The sequence below is a fragment of the Piliocolobus tephrosceles genome, chromosome 20 (assembly GCF_002776525.5).
Source record: "Piliocolobus tephrosceles isolate RC106 chromosome 20, ASM277652v3, whole genome shotgun sequence".
Lineage (NCBI taxonomy): Eukaryota > Metazoa > Chordata > Mammalia > Primates > Cercopithecidae > Piliocolobus > Piliocolobus tephrosceles.
Window position 1 is genome coordinate 9362533 of NC_045453.1, and position 25743 is coordinate 9388275.

Consider the following 25743-nt stretch of genomic DNA (forward strand, 5'->3'; position numbering starts at 1 on the left):
TGCCAGTCTCGTGGGGTCCTCCTGCCTCAGCCTTCCAAGTAGCTGGTTCTACCCCTGTAGGATCTGGCTATTTAAAAAAATATTTTTTAAGACATGAGGGTCTAGCTTTATTGCCCAGGCTTGTTTCCAATTCTTGGGCTTAAGTAGTCCTCCTCCTTTGACCTCCCAAAGTGCTGGGACGACAGGCATGGGCCACTGCACCCACCCCACATTTTTTTTTTTTTTTTTTTTTTTTTGAGAGGGAGTTTTGTGCTTTGTTGCCCAGGCTGGAGCACGGTGGCACGATCTTGGTTCACTGCAACCTCTGCTTCCCAGGTTCAAGCAGTTCTGCCTCAGCCTCCCAAGTAGCTGGGATTACAGGTGACTACCACCACACTCGGCTAGTATTTGTATTTTTAGCAGAGATGAGATTTCACCATGTTGGCCAGGCTGGTCTCAAACTCCTGACCTGAGATGACCTGCCCACCTCGGCCTCCCAAAGTGCTGGGATTCTACATTCATTCTTGAATGATACTTTCTCTAATGTAGAAATGTAAATTATACCTTTATCTGAATACTTTGAATATAGTTTTACTGTTTTCATCCATTATGGTTGAGAGTTTGCTGTTAAACTCATTCCTTTGGCAGCAATTTTTCCTCGCCCTTTATTTTTTAAAATAAAAATTAATATGTAGGCCAGGCTCTGTGGCTCCCACCTGTAATTCCAGTCCTTTTGGAGGCCAAGGCAGGAGGATCACTTGAGCCCAGGAGTTTGAGACAGACCTGACTAACATAGTGAGATTTCATTCCTATAAGAAATACAAAAAGATTAGGCCAGGCACTCGTGTGGCTCACACCTGTAATCCCAGGACTTTGGGAGGCCGAGGCAGGCAGATCACCTGAGGTCAGGAGTTTGAGACCAGCCTGGTCAACATGGTGAAATGCCATCTCTACTAAAAATACAAAAATTAGCTGGATGTGGTGGCACATGCCAGTAATCCCAGCTGCTCAGGAGGCTGAGGCAGGAGAATCATTTGAACCCGGGAGGCAGAGGTTGCGTGAGCCAAGATGGTGCCACTGCACTCTAGCCTGGACGACAGAGTAAGACTCTGTCTCAAAAAGCAAAAAAAAAAAAAAAAAAAAAAAAATAGCTGGGTCTGATGGCATGTGCATCTATAGTCCCGGTTACTTGGGAGCCCAGGAGGTTGAGGCTGCATTGAGCTATGATGGCGCCACTGCACTACAGCCTGGACAACAGAGCAAGAGATTTTCTCAAATTAAAAAATTTAAAAAGTTAATGTGTGCATTATAGGAAACTGAGAAACACAAGAACAAAGTCATCCACAATCACAGCTGTTTACAGTTTGACATGTTCTTCTAGGTCCTGTATGTATTTAGACACAATATCCAGTTTTATGGGATTGAGATCGTACTTTTCTCCCTCTTTCACTGCCTTTTAAGAGCTTTCTCTGTATTACTATAAGTAAGTATGGATTTTGCTTAGGATTCATTTGATTTCCTGGCTCTGAGGGCTGGAGCAATTTCTGGGGGGGGGGGGGGGGAATTTTTTTTTCCCCCCCCGAGACAGAGTCTCACTCTGTCACCCAGGCAGGAGTGCAGTGGCACCATCTCGGCTCACTGGAACTTCTGCCTTCCAGGTTCAAATGATTCTCCTGCCTCAGCCTCCTGAGTAGCTGGGATTACAGTCATGTGCCACCACACCTGGCTATTTTTTGTATTTTTAATAGAGACGGAGTTCTGCCATGTTGCCCAGGTTGCTCTTGAACTCCTCGCCTCAGGTATCTGCCTGCCTTGGCCTTTGCCTTTCAAAGTGCTGGGATTACAGGCCTGAGCCTCCACATTGATAACCATGATCCCTCTGATTTCTCCCATCTCTCTGTCCCCTTTTAGAACTCTGATAGATGCATGTTCTTTCTCTTCCATGTCTCTGAATCTCTTTTTAGTAGTTTGTCTTTTTAAATACTTAGTCCCTACTTCTGTTTGTAAAAAGATAAGGTACCCAGGTACAGTCTTATATAATAATTTTTTAGGAAAGACTCCCTTTTATTCCCACACTTTAAGCCAGGCACAGGTCCCCACTGTCTACCCTGGGGGGCTCATTTTATTCCCCCCAGCTTAACTATTTGTTTAAAATAAATGTTTTGTTCTGTTCATGGGGCAGCTGAAGCACTTTGTACCTGGAGCCTTTCAGCCCTCCTCTCCCTGTAGGGCTCTGCTACTCAGGACAAGTCCTCAGCAGGGTTGAACCTCTGTGTGACCTTCAGTGTGGCCTTGTTTCTGTGATGGCCTGATTTTCCTCCTGCTCTAGTTCCAGAGCCCCCGTTTTATCTCCTTCCATTGTCTTACTGTCTCTGCTTTGAATTATTTTACATATTCATGGATAAATGTTACCATTTTCATCTATGCCCTGGCAGCGATTTCTGGTAAGTATTCAGGTGCCATTTGCTGTTCCTGTAATATCTTTAACTCCTGTGTCAGTTCCCTTTTAATTAGTAATTTCTTAATGAGGCGAATTCTTCCTTGATGAGCTCTTGTAAGTAGATCATTATGAGATGGGGGCCAGGACTGTGTCCCAGGCCAGCAGGAATCATATGTGGGAATAGGGTGGGAATGGGTGCCTGGGAGAGTTCTATCAGGCTTTTCTTCTCCACAGGCAACTACAGGGCTGCTCACAATGCAGGGCCTCCCCAACCCTGTCATTCTCCTTGTTGCTGGCTAGGTTCAGGAAAGCTCTTGCTGCAGTCCACACTCTTTTTTTGTTTTTGAGACAGGGTCTTGCTCTGTCATCCAGGCTGGAGGAATGCAGTGGTACCATCATAGCTCACTGCAACCTTGAAACCCTGGGTTCAAACAATCATAGAGACAGGGTTTCACTTTGTTGCCCAGACTGTCTTGAACTCCTGGGCTCAAGTGATCCTCCTGCCTCAAGCCTCCTAAAGTACTGGGATTATAGGTGTGAGCCACCATGCCCAAGCCTCCTTTTTTAATTTCACGTAAGTAATTTTAATTTCAAATAAAATTGGGTGTGCTACTTTTTGTTTGATTTTTGAGATGGAGTCTTACTCTGCCACCCAAGCTGGAGTGTAGTGGGCGTGATCTTGGCTTGCTGCAACCTCCGCCTCCCAGGTTCAGATTCTCCTGTCTCGGCCTCCTGACTAGCTGGGATTACAGGCATGGGCCACCACGCCTGAGTAATTTTTGTATTTTTAGTAGAGACAGGGTTTTACCATGTTGGCCAGGCTGGTCTCGAACCCCTGATCTTGTGATCCACCCACCTCAGCCTCACTCTTGTTTACTTTGTTTGCTTTTCAGTGATTTCTAAGGGGGTTGGGGATGGGTAGCATTGTCTTTATGCCAGCACCTTTTTTGTGTGTGGTGGGGGGTGGGGGCAAGGTCTCACTTTGTCACTCAGGCTGGAGTACAATGCTGTCACCACAGCTCACTGCAGCCTCAACCTACCTGGTTCCAGTGATCCTCCCAAGTAGCTGGGGCTACAGGCACATGCTACCATGTCTGGCTAATTTTTGTATTTTCTGTAGAGATGGGCTTTTACCACGTGGCCTAGGCCTCTCAAAGTGCCCAGCTGTGCCAGTACTTTATGATTTTTTGAGGCAGGGGACCTCACTCTGTCAGACAGGCTGGAGTACAGTGGCATGGTCCAAGCTCACCACAGCCTCTGCCTCCCAGGTGGCTGGGACCACAGATGAGCCCCAGCGCGCCCAGCTAATTTTTTCTATTTTTGTTGGGGACCTCCTGCCTCCCGAAGTACTGGGATTACAGGTATGAGCCACTATGCCTGGCTGATGCCAGCACTTTAAAACTGGAAGTCACAATACAAGATCAACCTTGTATTCCTGGGTTAAATACTTCTCAATTAGGATGTTTATTTTTTACAATTCTTCTGATAGATCCTATTTGTTTATACTTTAAGACTCCTACATTTATGTTAGTGAAAGTGGTCCATTCTTGGCATGTCCTATCTGCTGTCAGAGTTCCTAAAGCAAGTTGCATCATTTTCCATGTTTATTTAATCTCTGGAACAGAATATAAAAAAAGGGATTTCCTGTTCCTTGAAAGTTTTTAATACCTCAGCTGTAAAACTTAGACCTAGTTCCTTTTCTGAGAAGAGTTCTGCTTCAGTTTCTTAAAAATATCTGAGTCTAATCAAATTTTTTATTTTTTAATTTTTTATTTTTTTTAAAGACTGAGTCTCGTTCTGTCACCCAGGCTGGAGTGCAGTGGCGCGATCTCGGCTCACTGTAACCTCCGCCCCCTGGGTTCAAATGATTCTCCTGCCTCAGCCTCCTGAGTAGCTGGGATTACAGGCACCTGCCATTGTGCCTGGCTAATTTTTGTGTATTCGGAGAGACGGAGTTCCATCATGCTGCCCAGGCTGGTCTTTAACTCCTGACCTCAGGTGATCCGCCTCAGTCTCCCAAAGTGCTGGGATTACAAGCGTGAGCCACTGTACCCGGCCTCTATTTCTTCTTAAGACCTTCTTATGTTTTTCTGGAAAATGTTTTACATTTATGCTCAGTTTTCATATTTGTTGCCATAAAAGATCCTCAGGAAATGGGATGGGGTTCACTTTATATTGTTTGTGTTTTTCTCAATGAGAATGGACTAATGTGTAGGTAAAAAGACCACCACCATCATGAAATAATGAGTTCTACCTTAAGGGAGTGCAGGGGGAGATCAAAAGCATGATGCCGTCCCCACAAACGCTGTGCTGTGCTAAATCAGTCTTCCCACCCTCTGCTTCTCAGTCTTAGGAAAAGTCCTCAGTGCGGTGGGCAGTGCCCAGCTACTGATGTCCCAGAAATTCCAGCAGTTCCGGGGCCTCTGTGAGCAAAACTTGGTGAGTGTGATTCTTCTTCCTCCACAGCAGGGCTTCCGGCCTTTGGCTGCCCACTACACTCCGCCAGCCCCGCAAAGCCTCTGTGCCCTCCTCTGTAACACAAACAGTGCGGCTTCCTCATGGGGTTGGAAGGACAGTGGCAATGTGTGTCAGTGTCTAGCACAAGAAAGGGGGTGAGAGCGGCCCTATCAGATCTCTTATACCTTTCCATGTTGAAACAGCCACACGGGTGATAGTCAATTAGCACTGGTTTATTTATCTAAAATATATTCTGTATCGGCCAGTTGTGGGGCTCACGCCTATAATCCCAGCACTTGGGAGGCTGAGGCAGGTAGATCACCTGAGGTCAGGAGTTCAAGACCAGCCTGACCAACATAGAGAAACCTCGTCTCTACTAAAATACAAAATTAGCCGGGCGTGGTGGTGCATGCCTGTAATCCCAGCTACTCGGGAGGCTGAGGCAGGAGAATCGCTTTAACCTGGGAGGCGGAGGTTGTGGTGAGCTGAGATTGTGCCATTGCACTCCAACCTGGGCAACAAGAGTGAAACTCCGTCTCAAAAATTATATCTATATACACATTATATACATGTATATTTTTTCTGTATCTAAGAAGACATTCAAGGTAAAAACTAAAGAAATACCACTGCTGAGATTGGTGGCTTGGCTTTCTCCCTCCCTCTTACCTGTTAGGAGGGCTGGCCCTGCTGGGGTCAAAAGCAGTGTCCTGGGCTGTTCTGCCTGTGGGAATCTGTGTGTTCCCAGCGGGACGCAGTGGAGAGTGTTTGTCTCCAAGACCTACAGAGACCTGGGGGTTGCATTGTCATGGAACAGAGTGACACGAGGGAGACAACACGGATTCTGTGATCTTCCCCACCTGGGAGTGAATGGGGCAACCGGTGTCACTCACACCATGGCCAAAAACTTGTATTTCTTCCCTGCAAAACAACTGTCTGCCTGGCATACATTAGGGACAGGAGTGCTCTCCTCACCACAGCCCTATATCTAGGCTATCCCCAAGGATCAGGATCTCCACCACTAAGGCTGGTGCTGACCAGAACTGGCTTAGATTCATTCATACAGATACTGACCCGGACACTAGGCCTCAAGAGCCCCCTCGGGTGCTGGTGGGGCCAGAGGAAACATGCTTCAGCAGGGCGCGGTGGGGGAGAGCGGAGACGGGGTTCGGGGGAGCCGGACAAGCCTCTGCTGAGCCCGCCCCACTGATCCCCATCTGGCCCACAGAACCCTGATGCCAACCCACGCCCCACAGCCCAGGACCTGGCAGGGTTCTGGGACCTGCTACAGCTGTCCATCGAGGACATCAGCATGAAGTTCGATGAACTCTACCACCTCAAGGCCAACAGCTGGCAGCTGGTGGAGACCCCCGAGAAGAGGAAGGTGAGCATGGAGCAGTGCGGAGGGGAAGTCCAGGGACAAATTCCTGGTCGGCAATAACGCTGCCCACATCGGTCAGTGCTGCTTGGCTCCCTTCTCCGTGTGTCGTCTTTGAGCTGGGGGCTCACGTCCATCACTGCGTGGGGTCCATGCTTGGCACTTGTCTAGCATGCCGCCTGCTCCGTATAGTTGAGGCTGCCCCTGCAGCATGTGTCCTGCCCTGCATGTCCAGAAAAGGGGGTCCTGGGAGAGGCACGCCCACAGCCTCAATCACGTTATAACAGAGGAGGCAGCAAAATGGTCCCTTCTCCTGGGGCCCTGCTGCCAGGAGTCCTGGGGTCTGGAGCCAGTTCTGTAACCTCGTGGTAGCCAGCCTCTTCCCTGAGGCCTCCTCCTGCAAACCAGCAGAACCAGTGACCCCTATTGAACCATGGCCCTGTCTACTCCCTAGAATAGCCTGTAAAATGGGACCCGAAGCCCTAAATTTAAGTCTCTGACTGTCCTCGGGCTAGCTCCTAGTCTCAAGCTCCTGGTGGTTCAACATGACGGTGGACACGGGGATCTGCCCATCCTGCTGCTTGAGCACCTTCGGAGTCTAGGCTTGCTTTCCGTTCCTGTGCCTTGTGCTCTTCCCACTGTCATCGCTTCTCGTGGCTTCCTGATTCCAAGTGTGTGTTGCTTGTGCCCGATGCGGGGAAGCTGGGGTGGAGACTCCAGCTGCCAGCATATGGTGGGGGTGGCGCCACACAAAACGTGGCACCTTTATTTTATTTTTGTTCCCTCCTCACTGTCTCACTAAAGGAAGAGAAGAAACCACCCCCTCCGGTCCCGAAGAAGCCAGCCAAATCCAAGCCGGCAGTGAGCCGTGACAAGGCCTCAGACGCCAGCGACAAGCAGCGCCAGGAGGCCCGCAAGAGACTCCTGGCGGCGAAGCGGGCAGCTTCTGTGCGGCAGAACTCAGCCACCGAGAGCGCGGACAGCATCGAGATTTATGTCCCGGAGGCCCAGACCAGGCTCTGAGACCGTGCGGGAAGAAAGAAATGATTTTAAATCATTAAAACCACAAAACTAAGTGCGAATGGAACAGAGTTTTCTCAGCCTTTGCTATGGTTATTCTGTCTAGAGACCCTGAGCCAACTTTCAAATTGACGCATACAAGGGCTCACATTTGGCTTTTTTGGGTCCCTCCCAGCTTTAGGTTATGAAAATTTTACTCACAAAAAAAATCAACAAAAATCACAAAACTAGAAAACTTTTTTTTCCTCTTGCTGGCCGTGGTGGACTAGATAGATGGACGTCGGCAACTCCCGGCTCAGCCTCCAGACTGCGGTCTTTTTACTCCTTCTATCTGATGAGAACTCACACTAGCTTGTTTACAAGATGACGACAGTCCAAGGGCAGCCTTGGGCACCTGCCATGTTCCCTCCTCCTTTCCCCGGCTACCCCCTGCTCTGACCTTGGATTTTTCATTATGTTTTTCTCTTTTCCCTTCAGAGCTCACACAGTGGTCACCATTGTGGCAAGCGGCTTTCTGGGTCTCAGCCCTCTCTGCGGTCTGAGGGCCCAGAGGACAGAGAGATGGACACGCGTCCCCTCCCCCCCCGCCAAGTGCTCACACACAACCTCACACGCGCACACACACGCAGATGGAGGCGCCTCACTGGGAGGTGCCCCGCCAGCCCTGGGCAGTGTCAGGCAGGACTCACCACTGAGCAGATGAGGGAGCTTTTAGTCTTGGAGGGGGATATGAGACGAAGCCACAGTTATCACACTCCAGACTCCCGCCTTTTTATTCTCTCCAGCCCCTTCTTCCTTCAGCAAAACCTAGGACTCAGAGTGGCTTCCGAGGGGCTGTCTGTCCTCAGCCGCGCCTGTGTCTGGTGCCCGAGGGGCGGGCGGCGGTGTCTGTATGTATGTGTACATATGCACATAGACCTTAGAGTGTATATTTAACAAACGCCCATCTGCTCACCCATGCCCACCCAGCGCCGCCGCCGCTGGCTCTCGGGGCACCTGGCAGGAGGCGGGTGTGTGAATAGCATATATTTTTACATGTACTATATCTAGGTGTGTGTACAAGTGTGTGTAAAAATACATACCTTGTGTGTAAGCAGCCCTCTTTTATTTTTCGTCTCCACCCCCTACTCCCAAGGGCCCATCTGCCCAGCCTCTGAGTTTTCTATTTTTTTTTTTTTTTTTTACCCCAATTATCCTTCTCTCTCTCCTGCCCCCCAATCCCACTCCCAGGGTGTCACGAGCCCTGAGCTGCAATGGCCTGGGCCTGCAGGGCGGGGTGGGGGAGGGCAGGGGCTCAGCCCCGAAGCCAGCTCAGTACCCGAGGGGCTGCTCTACGCTGTGTATGCGCCTCTCTGGCATCCGAGACATCCTCTTGGCTGGCGCTTGCTGCAGGGGGGACTCCCCCAGGTGAACCAAGGGCCTGCTCCGGGGCCCTTTTCCAGCTTGGCCGCCGTCTGTGACCTTGGGCAAGTCACTTGACCTCTGTGTGCCTCAACTTCCTCCTCTGTAAAACGGGGACAGTCCCTGCCCCTCCCTACCTCACAGGCATGTTGTGAGAATAAATGAGGTAACGTGTACCAAGGGCTTGTGGCATTATTGCAGGGGGATGAACAGAGTGGGCCCAGGAAACTGAGCCAGAGCCCTCCCAAAAGGCAGCTCTGTGGAGACAGCCTGATGTGAGTGCCAGCCAGGATGCCAGCTGTCACATGCCAGCTCTGTGATCTGGGGCAGGAAGACGTGGCTGACAGTCCCCTCTCCCAAAAATGAGTGTGCACTTACCAGCTTCCTGTTTGAAATAAACCCTTGAAAGATGCTATCACAGGAGCGAGGATAGGCTGATAAAGACCACCCTAGGCCGGGCGCGGTGGCTCAAGTCTGTAATCCCAGCACTTTCGGAGGCCGAGACGGGCGGATCACGAGGTCAGGAGATCGAGACCATCCTGGCTAACACAGTGAAACCGCATCTCTACTAAAAAATACAAAAAACTAGCCGGGCGAGGTGGCGGGTGCCTGTAGTCCCAACTACTTGGGAGGCTGAGGCAGGAGAATGGCGTAAACCCGGGAGGCGGAGCTTGTAGTGAGCTGAGATCCGGCCACTGCACTCCAGCTTGGGTGACAGAGCGAGACTCCGTCTCAAAAAAAAAAGACCACCCTAGAGGATGGTTTACACTCCCCACAGATGCAGTCTGCACATTCTCCAGGGCAGGGTACTCAGTATCCTCCTGCCTTGCAGCTGCTTCCATTCTGTCGGGTGCAAGCTCTGAGTGCATCTCCAGAACACCTCTACAGGCCCAGTGCTGGGGCAGAGCTCACTCTGCTGAGGGAGACATACTGAACGTGACAGACAAGGTCGAGTCAACGACAGGTGGTGAAAAACGACGCAGCAGAATGAGGCTGCAGGACCCCACAGCACAACCGCCAAACCCAGCCTGGGCAGGAGTGTTCTGGTAGAGACTGGAAGGATGAGTGGGTAGCCAGCTTTGGGGGAGTTTGGGGGAGGGAACGGCACGCAGTCCACACAGAAGCAGGAGGTGCCGAGCCCTGGTGGTAGGAACATGCCTCTTTTTTTTTTTTTTTTTTTTGGAGACAGTCTTTGTCGCCCAGGCTGGAGCACAGTGACGCGATCTTGGCTCACTGCAACCCCCACCTCCTGGGTTTCCGGGGTTCAAGCAATTCTGCCTCAGCCTCCCGAGTAGCTGGGACTACAGGTGCCTGCCATCATGCCTGGCTAATTTTTGTATTTTTAGTAGAGATGGGGTTTCACCCTGTTGGCGAGGCTGGTCTTGAACTCCTGACCTCAGGATCAGCCCCCATCGGCCTCCCAAAGTCCTGAGATTACAGGTGTGAGCCACTGCACCCCGCCGGAACATGCCTTTTAGGAAGTTCTCTGGCCAAGCTCTGAAGCCATAGATTCCTGGTCTCCTCCCTTGGCCCAACCCAGCCAAGAAGCTCGTGACCTCAGGCCCAGTGGATGCACAGACCCTGCCTTCCCAGCAGCTTTGTTCAGGCTGCCTGGCCCTCCCCAGAGAGGTCCCTGGGAGCCCATCCCAACTGTGGCCAGACCCTAATACACCTGTTAGTGGTGACGGAGCATCTGGTGACCACAGGTGGCTCAGATTAACTCCGGGGCTGGCACCTTCCCAGACCTACCCCTACCCTGAGACCCAGCTGGGGGTGACTTGAAGGGTAAGTGAAGAGGTTTCTGGTTGCATCAGGCATTGAAGCAGAAGTTCAGGGGTGCAGCCAGCAGCCAGCTCTCCCAGATGGGCCATGGGGACGAGGGATGGACCCTAAGCCTTTCAGAGCCTGCTTCTCCTGTGGCAGGGGAAGGGACTTGAGGATTAGATTAGGGTCTCAGGAGGGATCCTGCACTCTCTTAAGCACAAGATGGGGTAGGGGTGTCTGATGTACAGAATCTGGACCCCCACGCCCAGCCTTCTTGGCACAGCAGTAGAGAAGATGCCCCCTCCATTGAACGAACAGTATAATAATGAACACATATCCGGTGGCCAGAGTCACTGATTACCAATATTTCGCTCATATGGGCATTATCCCTCTCGGATACATACACATCGTTTTCCCCGCGAGCCATCTGAGAGTCAGTGGCATACACTGATACTTCACTGCAAAACACATCACGCAACTCCCAGGCACAAGGACGTTCCTGCACAACCACACCACCATCACCACCCTCAAACTTAAGAAAGGAATGTTCCAGGGAGCCCCTCCTTTACCCAGGAGAGCACATATTACCCAGTGCACATATTAATACGGCCTAAAGCACAGTGCACATATTAATATGTACCCAGTGCACATATTAATACGGCCTAAAGCACAGTCCATACGCCAGGTGCCCTCACAACCTTGTCCCTTACACCTTTTCCCTTTTAACCATCCAGGATCCCATTAAGGATCAGTCACTGCTTTCAGTTACCATGTCTGTCTGTTTTTTTTTTCTTTTTTTAGACAGTGTCTCACTCTGCCGCCCAGGCCAAAGTGCAATGAATGGTGTGATCATGGCTCACTGCAGCCTCAACCAACTGGGCTCAATCAATCCTCCTGCCTCAGCTTCCCAAGTAGCTGGGACCACAGGTACATGCCACCATGCCCAGCTAATTTTAAAACGTTTTGTAGAGATGGAGTCTCAGTTTGCTGCCCAGGCTGGTCTCAAACTCCTGGGCTCAAGTGATTCTCCCGCCTTGGCCTCCCAAAGTGCTGGAATCACAGGTGTGAGCCAATGTGCCAGGCCACCATGTCCTTCTAGTCCTTCTAGTCTCTTTACAAATCAAAATTTCCCTACTTTGTTGGTTTTGTTTTTCGAGATGTTGATGGTGTTATATTTATTTATTTTTTTCATGGGTTTTTTTGGTTTATTTTGTTTGAGACAGAGCCTCGCTGCGACACCCAGGCTGGAGTGTAGTGGCGTGATCTTGGCTCACAGCAACCTCTACCTCCTGGGTTCAAGTGATTATCCTGCCTCTGCCTCCCAAGTAGCTGGGATTACAGGCATGAGCCACCTCGCCTGGCTAATTTTTGTATTTTTAGTAGAGACGGGGTTTCACCATATTGGCCAGGCTGGTTTCAAACTCCTGACCTCACGTGCTCCGCCTGCCTCGGCCTCCCAAAGTGCTGGGATTATAGGCATGAGCCACTGCGCCAGGCTGAAATGTTGGTGTTTTTGAAGTATCCAAGCACACTCTATAGAATGGTGCACCATCTGGGTTTATGTTTTCTCATGGCCAGATTCAGATTAAATAGTTTTCACAAAAATATGACTTAGATGATGTCCCATGTCCTTGTACCTTGTTCCATCAGGGACGCATTTGTCACTTCAGGGAAAGGCTGACAGCAACTTCCCAGAGACGCTGGGAATGAGTCCTCAGCTTCTGTGTTTCCAAAGCCTAGTCCTTGAGGAAACAGGGGACCAGGACAGGGACAGACAGGAAGCGCCCTCCTAAAGGCTGCAGGATATGACCACAGAGGTGGCAGAGGGGACAGGAGACTGTCAGCCACCTGTGGGTCCCTGAGAACCCTACATGGCCCAGGTTTCCCTTATAGAACCTCAAGCTCCCCAGGGTTGCATGTTTCCATAGTCAGCACAGAGAAGGCTCAGCTACCACCGGGAACAGCACTGGGCGCCCAGACCTTATAGACAGGACAGTAGGACAAAGCTACTGTCACCAGGAGCCTGATGGCCAAGTACCACGCGGAGCCTGCATGGGCAAATGCTGTGGAGGACAGACCCACCGAGATGAGATCTCTAGCACCAGCAGTGGAATGGGCTTCACGACAGAAATTCTAACAGTCTCCTGCCCATCTGAATCTGTGGCTGATCTGAAAGCTGGTGTGGTCTCTGCTGCCGCCCCTGGCCCTACCATACGGTGGCCACGGGGATTTTTTTTTTTTGAGACAAAGAGTCTCACTCTCTTGCCCAGGCCGGAGTGCGGTGGCATAATCTTGGCCCACTGCAAGCTCCGCCTCCCGGGTTCCCGCCATTCTCCTGCCTCAGCCTCCCGAGTAGCTGGGACTACAGGCACCCACCACCACGCCCGGCTAATTTTCTTTCTTTCTTTCTTTCTTTTTTTTTTTTGTATTTTTAGTAGAGACAGTGTTTCATCGTGTTAGCCAGGATGGTCTCGATCTCCTGACCTCGTGATCTGCCCACCTCAGCCTCCCCAAGTGCTGGGATTACAGGTGTGAGCCACCGCACCTGGCCAAGGGGAATTTTCAAAATGCTGACTGGCTGCATCACCCTCTGCTTAAAACCCCTAAACCCAGGCAGAGGTTGCAGTGAGCTGAGATCCCACCATGCCCAGCTAATTTTAAAACGTTTTGTAGAGATGGAGTCTCAGTTTGCTGCCCAGGCTGGTCTCAAACTCCTGGGCTCAAGTGATTCTCCTGCCTTCCAGCCTGGGCAACAGAGTGAAACTAGGTCTCAAAAGAAAAGAACCATTTGGCAACCATCATATTGTAATAATGGAATCATCCATGGATGTTAAAAGTACTGGTGGCTGGGTGCGGTGGCTCACGCTTGTAATCCCAGCACTTTGGGAGGCCAAGGTAGGTGGATCACCTGAGGTCAGGAGTTCAAGACCAGCCTGGCCAACATGGTGAAACCCCATCTCTACTAAAAGTACAAAAATTAGCTGGGAGTAATGGAGCGCACCTGTAATCCCAGCTGCATGGGAGGCTGAGGGAGAAGGGTTGCACTGGGATCGCCAATATGAACTGTACTCCAGCTGGGCGACAAAGCGAGACTCTGTCTCAAAAAAAAAAAAAAAAAAAGTATTGGTTGAAATTTTTATGAGGAACAGAATATTCACAGTCCCAAAGGAGCACACTACAAATTACTTATTTTCCAATGTTCATGGATTGGAAGATTTAGTATTGGTAAGATGGCAATACCCTCCCAAATTAATGTACAGGTTTGAAACAACCCTTATCAAAATCCCAGCTCCCTTTTCTGCAGAAATTGAGATGCTGACCCTAAAATTCATATGGAAATGTAAAATTTACTACAAAACTAATGTAATCAAGGCTGGGCACAGTGGCTCATGCCTATAATCCTAACACTTTTGGAGGCTGGGACAGGAGGGTCACTTGAGCCCAAGAGTTTCAGACCAGCTTAGGCAACACAGTGAGATTCCATCTGTATAAAAAATACAAAAATTAACCAGGTGTGGTGGCACGTGCCTATAATTCCAGCTCCTCAGGAGGCTGAGACAGAAGGATCACTTGAGCCCAGGAGGTTGAGACTGCAGTGAGCTGTGATCACACCACTGTAGTCCAGACTGGGTGACAGAGAAAGACCCTGTCTCAAAAAATAAATAAATCAAAGTACAATCTTGTGTACTACCCTTGGCATAAGGGTAGACATATATATCAATGAAACAGAATTAAGAGTCTAAAATAAACCCATACATTAATGGACAACTGACTTTAGACAACAGTGCCAAGGTATTCAATGGGGAAAGAAGTATCAACAAATGGTGCTAGTGTAACTGGATATCCAAATGAAAAAAGAGGAAGCTGGACCCTCACCTTGCAACATATACAAAATTAACTCAATGTGGGTTAAAGACCTGAAAACTCCACCCTGGCTAACACAGTGAAACCCCGTCTTTACTAAAAATACAAAAAATTAGCTGGGTGTGGTGGCGAGCGCCTGTAGTCCCAGCTACCCGGGAAGCTGAGGCAGGAGAATGACGTGAACCCGGGAGGCAGAGCTTGCAGTGAGCCGAGATCGCGCCACTGCACTCTAGCCTGGGCAACAAAGCAAGACTGCGTCTCAAAAAAAAACAAAAAACCTGAAAGCTAAAACTAGCAAACTCTTAAAAGAAAACAGAAGTGTAAACATTTATAACCTTGGATTAGGCAATGATTTCTTGGGTATGACACCAAAGCACAAGCAACCAAAGAAAACACAGATAAAACTAAACTTCAAGGTTAAAAACACTTGTGCTTCAGCCGGGCGCGGTGGTTCATGCCTGTAATCCCAGCACTTTGGGAGGCTGAAGCTGGTGAATCACGAGGTCAGGAGTTCAAGACCAGCCTGACCAAGATAGTGAAACCCCGTCTCTACTAAAAATACAAAAATTAGCCAGGTCCCAGCTACGCGGGAGGCTGAGGCAGAAGAATCACTTGAACCCAGGGGGCAGAGGTTGCAGTGAGCCGAGATCGCACCACTGCCCTACAGCCTGGGTGACAGAGCAAGACTCTGTCTCCAAAAAAAAAAGAAACTTGTGTTTCAAAGAACACTATCAAGAAAGTGAAAGGATAACCCACATAATAGGAGAAAATATGTCCAACTCATGTATCTGATAAGGGTGCAATAGCCGGAATATATAAAGAATTTCTATAGCTCAAAATCAAAAGACAAATTTTTAAATGGGTAAAGGATCTAAATATACACTTTTTTTTTTTTTGAGACAGAGTCTCACTCTGTTGCCCAAGCTGGAGTGCAGTGGCACGATCTTGGCTTACTGCAAACTCCGCCTCCCGAGTTCAAGTGATTCTTGTGCCTCAGCCTCCTGAGTAGCTGAGACTACAGGCATCCACCACCACCCCCAGCTAACTTTTGTATTTTTAGTAGAGACAGGGTTTTGCCATGTTTGCCAGGCTGGTCTCAAACTCCTGACCTCAGGTGATCTGCCTGCCTCAGCCTCCCAAAGTGCTGGGACTACAGGTGTGAGCCACCACGGCCAGCCTAAATAGACACTTCTCTGAAGAAGACACACAAATCTCCAATGATAAGCATGTGAAAAATGCTCGACATCTTCAGTCACTAGACAAATGCAAATCAAAACCACAATGAGATACCACTTCACACCCGATAGGATGACTAGAATTAAAAAGACAAGCAGGGCCAGGTAGCTGTAGTCCCAGCTACCTGGGAGGCTGAGGTGGAAGGATTGCTAAGCCCAGGAGTTCAAGTCCAGCCTGGGGTAACGTAGTGAGACCCTGGCTCTAATACAAAGACAGACGAGTATTAGTGAAGAAGTAGAGAAACTGGAACCATACACTGCCAGTGGGAATTCAAAATGGTACAACATTGTGCAAAACAGTTTGGAAGTCCCTTAAAAGGTTAAACATAGAGGTGTAACCATAAGACCCAGCAGTTCCACTCTTATGTACCTGAGAAAGTGAAAACGTATATCCACACATAAACTTGCAGATTAATGTTCACGGTACCATATTCATAACGGGCAAAAAGTAGAAACAACCCAAATGTCTATCAACTGACAAATGCAAAAACAAAATGTAGCATATAGCCATACAACAGAATACTATTTGGAATGAAAGACTGAGGTACTGGGACATTCTACAACACGGATGAACCCTGAAAACATCATGCTAAGTGAAAGAAGCCAGACATTGTATGACTGCATTTGTTTGAAGTTTCTAGAGGAGGCCGGGCGCGGTGGCTCAAGCCTATAATCCCAGCACTTTGGGAGGCCGAGACGGGCGGATCACGAGGTCAGGAAATCGAGACCATCCTGGCTAACACGGTGAAACCCCATCTCTACTAAAAAATACAAAAAAAATACTAGCCGGGCGAGGTGGCGGGTGCCTGTAGTCCCAGCTACTCGGGAGGCTGAGGCAGGAGAATGGCGTAAACCCCGGGGGGCGGAGCTTGCAGTGAGCTGAGATCAGCCACTGCACTCTCAGCCGGGGCGACAGAGCGAGACTCCGTCTCAAAAAAAAAAAAAAACGAAAAGACGTTTCTAGAGGAAACAAGCTGGCCAGGCGTGGTGGTTCACCCTCTAATGCCAGCACTCTGGGAGGCTGAGGCAGGCAGATCACTTGAGGTCAGGATTTCGAGACCAGCCTGGACAACATGGTGAAAACCCATCTCTACTAAAAATACAAAAATTAGCTGGGCGTGGTAGCAGGTGCCTGTAATCCCAGCTACTAGGGAGGATGAAGCAGGAGAATCACTTGAACTCAAGAGGTGGAGGTTGCAGTGAGCCCCATGCACTCCTATCTGGGTGACAGGGCAAGACTCCATCTCAAAACACAAAAACAAGTTTCTACAGTAAACAAGCTGATAGAGAGGGAAAGTAGATCCATAGTGTCCAGGGGCTGGGATGAGAGGAGAATGAGAAATGACTGCTGACAGGTACAGAGTTTCTTTGGGGGATTAGTTACTAAAATGTTCTGGAATTACATAGTAGTGCTGATTACATAGCTTTGTAGAAACACTAAATCCATTGAATTGTACATTTCATAGGTGAATTTTATGGTTTATAAAAGGTAACAATTTAAGCTTTTCTTTAAAATACAGAAAACCAGGCCGGGCGCGGTGGCTCAAGCCTGTAATCCCAGCACTTAAAAAAAATACAGAAAACCTGTAGAATAAGAAAAGTATTTACAAATCATATCAAGGGATTACTATCCAAAATATATTTTTAAAACACCTAGGATCTTAAAAAACAAAACAAAATTTAAAAAACAGCTCTTTTAAATAGGCAAAGATTTTTTTTTTTTGAGACCGAGTCTCACTCTGTCCACCAGGCTGGAGTGCAGCGACACGATCTCGGCTCACCGCAACCTCTCTGCCTCCCGGGTTCAAGTGAGTCTCCTGCCTGAGCTTCCCTAGTGGCTGGGATTATAGGCATGTACAACCACACCTGGCTAATTTTGGTATTTTTTGTAGAGAATGGGGTTTCACCATGCTGGCCAGGCTAGTCTCAAATTCCTGGCATCAAGTGATCCGCCCACCTAGGCCTCCTAAAATGCTGGGATTATAGGCAAGAGCAACCACACCAGGCCCCGTGTACACTGTTGATGGGAATTGAAAATGGTACAGCCACTACAGAAAACAGTTACTGCAGTTCCTCGGGATGTTAAAAATAGAATAACCATTTGATCCAGCAAGTCCATTTCTGGGCATATACCCAAAAGAATTGAAAACAGAGACTTATATGTTCACAATGTCAGGTTAAAAAAACAACATCAGGAACTTGAAGAGACCCACGTTCACAGAAGCATTATTCAGAATCGCCGAAAAGTGGAAGCAACCAGTGTCCATCCATGATGAATGGATAAACAAAACATGCATACAATGGAGTATTATTCAGCCTTAAAAAGGATGAGTGCCTGGGCAACATGGCGAGACCCCATTTCTACAAAAAGAATTTTTAAAAAATTAGCCGGGGCCAAGCACAGTGGCTCAGGCCTATAATCCTAGCACTTTGGGAGGTCCAGGCAGGAGGACTACTCGAGGCTAGAGGTTTGAGACCAGGCTGGGCAACACAGGGAGACCCTGTTTCTACAAAAGTAGAAAACTTAGCTGGGTGTGCTGGCGCATGCCTGCAGCCCTAGCTACTTGAGGGGGTCGAGGCAGGGGGACTGCTTGAGCCCAGGAGGTCAGGGCTGCAGTGAGTTATAATTGTGCCACTGCATGCCACCCAGGGCAACAGAGTGAGACCCTATCTCACCCCCCCACCCCCAAAAAGAAATTCTGATATACGCTAAACATTGATGAACCTGGAGCTTGAGAACATTATGCCGGGTGAAAGAAGCCAGTGACAAAAGGTCAAATGCTATATGATTCCACTTATATGAGACTCCAATGAGTAGACAAACTCACAGAAAACAGAGATGAATGAAGGCCGCCAGGGCGGGGAGAAGGGGGCAAGGTGGAGTTAGTGTTTAAGGGGCAGGGAGTTTCGGCTGGGGAAGATGAAAGCGCTCTGGAGATGCGTGGTGGTGATGGTTAAACAACAAAGGGACTGCACTTAATGCCACCAAACTGTACATTTAAAAACGCTGAAAACGGTAATTTTATGTTATGTATATTTTACCACAATCAAAAAATAAAATTTAAAACGGGGATACTAAAGAAACGTGATGACAAATGATCTTACTTTGGCTCTTGGACCAGAAAAAATTCCTCTAAAGGACACTATTGGGATAACCGGCACGACCTGGATATGGACTGTGAATTAGGTCATTAAATCAATGTGAAAACTGTCCTTTTATCATTGTACTAGGCTTATTTAAGAGAATCTCCTTTTTAGGAAGTACTCACTGAAATACGTAGAGATAACAGGACATATGTATGGAAGAAACTCTCAAATGGTTGGGGGTGGGAATAAATAAATATAAATGTATGTATATGTATTATATATATGTATATGTATATGGAAAGCAAGAAGAAAATATAATAAAACCCAATGGTAACAAATGGAGAATCCAGATGAAGGTATACAGGGTTCTTTGCACAGTTCTTGTAACTTTATCCTAAGTCTGAAATCATTTCAAAATAAAGTTTTTAAAAATTAATTTGTCCAAAATAGAGTTTCTTATCCCTAAACTGCTCCACACAGCAAACCCATCTTAGAAAATGGTAGCTCCATCTTTCTGGTCGCTCAGATCAAAACTCTCAGGGTCCACCCTGACCCTTCTCTTTCACACCCATTGCAATCCACCCGCAGATCCTCCCGGCTGCACCTCGGAAACAGTTTCTGCACTCGTCCCTCGGCCTCCCCGCTAGTCCGGATCACCTTGATCCTTGCTGGGTCGCTCCTCACACGTCCCCTGCTCAGGGACTCGGCCCCCTCTGCGCTGTTTTCAACACATCACCCAAAAGGATTCCGTCAAAACCCAAGCCAGGTCGTCACTCCTTGCTCAGAACCCTCCGACACCCCACGTGGCCTATGGGGAGCCACCGAGGGGTCCCTGCTCCTTCTCAGCCCCTCCGGCTCCCGCCCCCATCCTCCTGCTGCTGGTGACCCTGAGCCCAGGAGCCCTCACCCCCGCACCTCCTGTCTGCCCGATATCACTGCCCACAGCACCCTGCAGAACAGCCCACGAGCCCCCCAGGACCCCGCTCCTTCGAGGCCCCAGGCGCTGAGCTACTTGTTCATCGTATTTCCCTCCACGAAACCAGTGCTTCCCGAGTGGGTCCTTCGGTCCCGCTCTGGTGGGCGGCCGTTGATGTGGACAGAGCGAGTCATCAGGCATTGGGGTCCCTGGGGACTCCCTCACCCACTGCCTCTGCCCTCCCCCCACCGAGAGTCGTTCCCACGGCTGCGCTCCCACGGCTCCCACGGCCCACACAAGCGGGAGGCCTCCGGGGAAGCGGCGCTGGACGTTCCGCTTGCCTCGCTGGAGGGGAAGGGGCAGCCCAGAGCGAACCCCCACTCCCCTACTACCATTGCTTGCTCACTCCATCACCTCCCCTCCCTATAAGGCCCTCTGTGCAGCCAGGGTTGGCACAGCAAGGAAGGGGGGGCTCACCCTAGAGCGCCCCCGCCTGCCAGCCCGTGGGCCGAGGCCAAATAAGGCCGACGGCAGCCGAGGGCCCCTCCACCCCGCCCCGCGGCCCCGCCCCTCGCACATTCTTCTGCCTTGTAAGGCCCGGCCGTCACGCCCCGCCCCCGCCTGGAGTCCCGACCCGACGGCCGGCCCAGTTCCACTCACCCAGCGAGCCCGAGCGCCTTCTCCGCACCAGGTGGGAGCCGGGGCCCAGGGGTCTTGAGAATGGGCCTGATTGCCCAGGGCTGGAGATGAAAGGTGGCCCGGGCCCAACCCGGCTGTCACGGGAGACAGAGGCGGGCCCCACGGACTGGGATGTGGTAGGGTCTGTTGGGCACAGATCGCGGGGTAAGCTGGGGCAGCGCCTTTGTTAGGGGCCGACAGGGACTCTGGCCAGGGGCCGGGCAGCAGGAAGGCTGCTCTGGCCTCTGGGAAGCAGTGGTCCTGCGGCAAGGGAAGGCCGTCGTCCAGGCCCTGCCCCTTTGCTAAGGAGCTAGAGACGCCAAGCCCAGAGCTCCAGGGGGGCTGGGAAGCCTGGGTGCAAGGATGCCGGGGAGGGGGGTTGCCGTCACCAGTACCCCAGACCCAGTAAAGGCATGTGTCACAGATGGAGAAACAGCCCTGTGGGGCTCCATGCCCCCACAGCATCCGTGTCCCCTCCCCACCTCCCATCTCCACACCCTGGGCCAGGAGAGAGGGACAGAGACCAGGCACAGCCAGTGCTGTTTGCAGGGACCCAGGCTTCCCCTCTCTGGGTCATCTCGCCTGTGGGTGGGGAAGGTCTGCCGAGGGCCCTGAGGGACTCACCCCTAGGGGGCAGGACGAGGACTCAGGCCCCATACCTGCTCTTCCCAGCCCTCCAACTGCTCTAAGGAGGAGCCTCAGATGAGGTGCACTCCAGAGGCAGGCATCTGGCCTGCCCAGCCCCAGGGGCTGGAGGTCATGGGGGCACTGCCCTGTGCTGGCTTCAGCCTGGCCTTTTCTGTTATGGTGGGAATCTGGACACCAGGATGGGGGACATGGCATCTAGTCACAGCCAGGCCAAGCATCAGTGCTGATCCCTGGGGTCCAGGGCCCCTGAATGGGGAAGCGATGGCCCCAGAACTAAAGGCCCCACCCACGCCTGCCCCTCACCCCTCCACCAGTTCTAGAAGGTGCCTCTGGACACACAGGGCCCTTTCCTGCTCCGCTGCCCCAGGCCCGCCTGAGGACCAATGCTCCCTGTTTTGTTCAAGCCTCGAGGGCACCAGGAGCCAAGTTTGCTCCCCACTGACCCAAACCTAGCCCAGGAATCCTGGCTTCCAGGTAGCCCCTCCCCCTCTCATGGGCACTCCATTCCCCTTCTGGGGCCTGTTTTTCTAGCTGCACCATGGGGGGCACCCCTGCCTCTGCCCACCACTTCCCACGATTGCTGGGGTGGACATGGCGGCCTTGTGCAAGCCCGTAAGCACAGTGCCCCCAGCCACACCATGGCAGAGAGTGCAGACTGGGTGGCTATGAAGGCAGAGGGGCCCAGCTGGGCTCAGACCCAGCTGTGGATGGCCTGGCCATGCCTGCCATAGGGACAGTAATGGCCATCACAGCCTCTGTTGGGCACAGTGCACTGCCCCTCTGCATGCAGCCTTCTGTGGGCGCCAGGAATCAAAGTTCCCGAGAACACTGGACTCAGGCAAGGATTAGGCCCCTCCAAACCATGGGAGACGAGGGGGCCAGCATCTGGGTACAATGGCACTCCCAGCCAGGTCATGGTTGAGAAGGACTTCTGTCTACCTTCCTGAAGCATGCAAGAAACACTGAAGGTTGGGTGTGTTGGTCCCTGGGACACAGGCAGCCACTGTCTCATGACTACAGGCAGTGATGGCCCTGGGGACCAGCTGGGGCTGGCCAGGATCCCGGTCCAGGGTTGATGATCTCAAAGGCCAAGGACCGAGAATGACTTGAACAGAGTCATGGGAGGAAGGCCTGGAAACAGCTCAAGTTGCAACCACACAGCCTAGGGTGAACAACAGGCAGAGCAGGCTTCCTGGAGGCCCTGGGCCCGGGGGTTCGGGCAGAGGAAAGAGGGGCCACAGTCCTGGAACCTTAGCCAGGCCCACTGCCCCAGCCGAGGGAAGGAGGCACTGGGTCTTCAGGCGCATATCCCCACAAGCCGTGACAAGCGTTCAGGGAAAGAGTCCCAGGCCTGGCCTCAGTTTTCCCATCTGTACAGTGGAAGCAGCAGACTGGCCGTAGTTGCCTTCATATAGTCATTCATCAAACAAGCATCTGTCAGCCCCACTATGGCCTGGGACTGGCGTAAACTGGGGCATCTATGCTGGCCCACAAGGGAGAGAGATCTTTAACTGTTTACTGTGGAAGCAAGCGTGCAGGGAACCGCTCCCCAGGAGGTGGGGGTCTCAAGAACTGGGCTGGAGAAGAAAGAGCACAGGGGAGGAGAGACCACAGAGGAAAGCCTGGAGTGTCTAGTGAACTACAGAGGTCCGAAGGGCAGGATTGTGGGTCACAAGTGGGACCCACACAGGGCCTTGAATGCCAAGATGAGGGACCCAGACTTGCTCTGAGGGGCGGCAGGAACCTTCGAGGGCTTCAGAGTGACAGGTGTAGGTCGGCATCTGTATGGGACAGAAGAGGCCGGCTAGAGGCTAAGAAGCCAGGTCTAAGCAAGGGTGAAGAAGCTGGGGTTCTCAGCCCAAGCAAGCCTTACTCCCTGATAAGCACTGGGGAGTGAGAACAATCAGTGGGACCCAGGATCAGGCCATGACCATTCCCCATTGGGGGACTGGTCAAGCTCCCTGAGGTGGGCAGGCGGGGGTTTGACTGCCCAGAGCCTCCTAGAACATCAGGCGGGCAGTGGAGGGACGGAGTGGGAGGGTAAGGAACGGCAGGAATGCAAGACTGCTGATCCAGCTCCTTCCTGCGGGGCCAGGGAGCCTGGATGGCAGCCCAGGAGAGCCCTCACTGACTCCCATGAGCGGACCCACCTTGTCACATAGAAAGAGAGACGGACAGTGTAAATGCTATTAAGGATTAAAGGAGATAAAGCATGGTAATGGTTGGCACCAAGCCCAATCCTAAGTTTTTACCCAAACAGTCACAGCCAAAATAGCTGACTCCATGCCCGGCACTGTTCCAGGAACTCTCCGGCACTGGGTCAGTTAATCCCTACTGCCGGGCACTCCTCATGTCCCAAGTCCCAGATGAAGACTCTCGGGCTCAGAGAGGCAGAGGAAGTTGTTCAGAATCGCACAGCCCACACTTGTCTGCTTTTGTGAAGAACTGGCTGGTGGGAGCCCCAAATCCGTGGGTAGCCTTGAATGCCAGGCCCAAGTGCTAAAAGCCGGTCTGGGGGAGGCAGGAAGTTTCCCTGGCCCAGAGTCATGGGCCACCCGACCCCCACCCCTTCCTGCAGGGAAGCCCCACCCACCAGAAGCCAAGATGTCCAGCAAGCGGGCCAAAGCCAAGACCACCAAGAAGCGGCCACAGCGGGCCACATCCAATGTCTTCGCAATGTTTGACCAGTCCCAGATCCAGGAGTTTAAGGAGGCTTTCAACATGATTGACCAGAACCGTGATGGCTTCATTGACAAGGAGGATCTGCACGACATGCTGGCCTCGCTGGGTGAGCTGGGACAGGGACAGGGGTGAGATGGATGGGGCCAGGCAGGCTCTGCCAATCATTTACAGGGCCCCTCCTGTGTAGTGAGACGCGTGGTGTCCACCTTAGAGAATAGTTGCCATTACTTAGTCCGTTCAACAGGAAAACTGAAACACAAAGCAGGTCCACCACTGGGTCTGAACGTAGAGAGGCTGATTCCACAGTGGGCCTGTCTGAGGCAGATTTGTGCACTGGGCTGCCAGGTATCATTTCATTGAAAGAAAGGGGTCAGCTGGCTGGGCACGGTGGCTCACACCTGTAATCCCAGCATTTTGGGAGGCCGAGGCAGGCAGATCACGAGGTCAGAAGATCGAGATCATCCTGGCTAACATGGTGAAACCCCGTCTCTACTGAAAATACAAAAATTAGCCAGGCGTGGTGGCAGGTGCCAGCTACTCCGGAGGCTGAGGCAGGAGAATGGCGGGAACCCGGGAGGTGGAGCTTGCAGTGAGCCAAGATCGTGCCACTGCACTCCAGCCTGGGCGACAGAGCAAGACTCCGTCTCAAAAAAAAAAGGGGTCAGCATCTAAATGAAAGCGAACTGCAGGCTGTCCACTGCACAGATGGGGAAACTGAGGCCTAGAGGGGAGGCCAGACCAGTTCCCCTCCTTCAGAGGTCACCCATCCCAGGCTCTCATAGCCTCTCTGGTCCCAGTGACTTCCTCAAGATCAGGACCTTAGAACTAAGGGTACAAAAATCAAGTCCAATTCTCTACTGCAGATGGGGAAATACAGGCCCAGAGGCAAGGCCTCCAGAGACCATGCCTCAACCCACAGGCCTGCCCCGACATCCCTCCCAAAGTGCTGGCCACAGCCAGCCACTCTCAGCCCAGTTCCCGCACACCCCTCATGCTGGGTGACAGCATCCAGACCAGACACTCCCTGGGGGAGGGAGAGTCCAGGACCAGAGGACACAGCCCCATGACAGTCAAGCCTCGAGTTTTGGGGCCAGAGAGTCAGTCCCTGGTACAGCCCTGTGCACATGCCTTTTCCTGTGAAATAGGGCCATGGCCCTGATGTTTACCCACGAGCCATTGAGCGGGAGAACCAGGCAACCCTGAATGGGAGAACTGACAGCACACTGCCCCCTGCCCTGAGGACCAAACCACTCCCAGCTTCAGGCCAGGCTCACTTGAAGACTCCCTCTCCCAGGAGGTCACCTGGCAGGAAGTAAACTCAGGGTTTTTTTTTTTTTTTTTTTTCTCCTGAGATGAAGTCTCACTCTGTTGTCCAGGCTGGAGTGCAGTGGCACCATCTCGGCTCACTGCAACCTCCGCCTCACGGGTTCAAGAGATTCTCCTGCCTCAGCCTCCCCAGTAGCTGGGTTTTACAGGAGCCTGCCACCACGCCCAGCTAATTTTTGTATTTTTAGTAGAGACAGGGTTTCGCCATGTTGGTCAGGCCGGTCTCAAACTCCTGAGCTCAGGTGATCCACCCGTCTCAGCCTCCCTAACTACTGGGATTACAGGCGTGAGCCACCATGCCTCGCCAACTCCAGGGTTCTTATCTGGGACCTTCCCAGCTTCATGGAAGGACTGAAGCCCGGTGAGAGAAGGGGCTGGGCTGAAGTACCCCACGGGAGTCCTGGTGTCACAGCTCCTCCTGGGCCTCAAGCTGCCCTGGCCATCCCAGGGGACACAGCGGGGTGTGTGAGACTCAGGGACATGAAAACTTCCTGTTTCCAAGGCCACACCCTGCACCCAGGCCCCTGAGACTTCATGACAGCCCTGGGTGTCTACTCAGAAAAACATGCATCGTGTCTGTAGCTCCTATCAGTGGGTCTGCAAATGAGCCACACCCTCATCTTCAAGTTAAAAACAAGAGCAGCAAATATAATCATCATCATCATAATAAGCCCTGCAGGTATTATCTTAAATCTCAAAGCAATCCTGTTGAACAGATGCAATTATCATTCCCTCTTTACAAACAAGGAAACTGAGGCTCAGAGAGGTTAAGTAATTTACCCAAGGTCACACAGCTACCAAGTAGTGGGGCTGCAATAGAAACCCAGCAGTTGGCCGGGCGCGGTGGCTCAAGCCTGTAATCCCAGCACTT

General features: G+C 51.4%; 2 protein-coding genes and 1 long non-coding RNA gene across 13 annotated transcripts in view; 2 read left to right on the top strand and 1 right to left on the bottom strand.

Annotated features, from left to right (window-relative positions):
• Positions 1–8848, top strand: part of DLGAP4 (DLG associated protein 4) — a 170938-nt gene extending 162090 nt beyond the window's left edge. For all 11 annotated transcript variants that reach the window (XM_031934707.1, XM_023220563.2, XM_023220565.1 and 8 more), the window contains 3 exons: positions 4767–4858; positions 6102–6257; positions 7056–8848. In XM_031934707.1, the coding sequence (XP_031790567.1) occupies positions 4767–4858; positions 6102–6257; positions 7056–7274 (467 nt within the window). In that variant the 3' untranslated portion in view covers positions 7275–8848. The remainder of the gene's footprint in view (positions 1–4766; positions 4859–6101; positions 6258–7055) is intronic.
• The window catches only part of LOC116418556, a 128887-nt gene that overhangs the window by 31864 nt on the left and 71280 nt on the right, over positions 1–25743 (bottom strand). The gene's annotated exons all lie outside the window — the stretch shown is intronic.
• MYL9 (myosin light chain 9) overlaps positions 20134–25743 on the top strand; it is an 8304-nt gene continuing 2694 nt past the window's right edge. The window contains exons 1-2 of the mRNA XM_023220578.1: positions 20134–20229; positions 23443–23652. Coding sequence (XP_023076346.1) covers positions 23469–23652 — 184 coding nt within the window. The 5' untranslated portion in view covers positions 20134–20229; positions 23443–23468. The remainder of the gene's footprint in view (positions 20230–23442; positions 23653–25743) is intronic.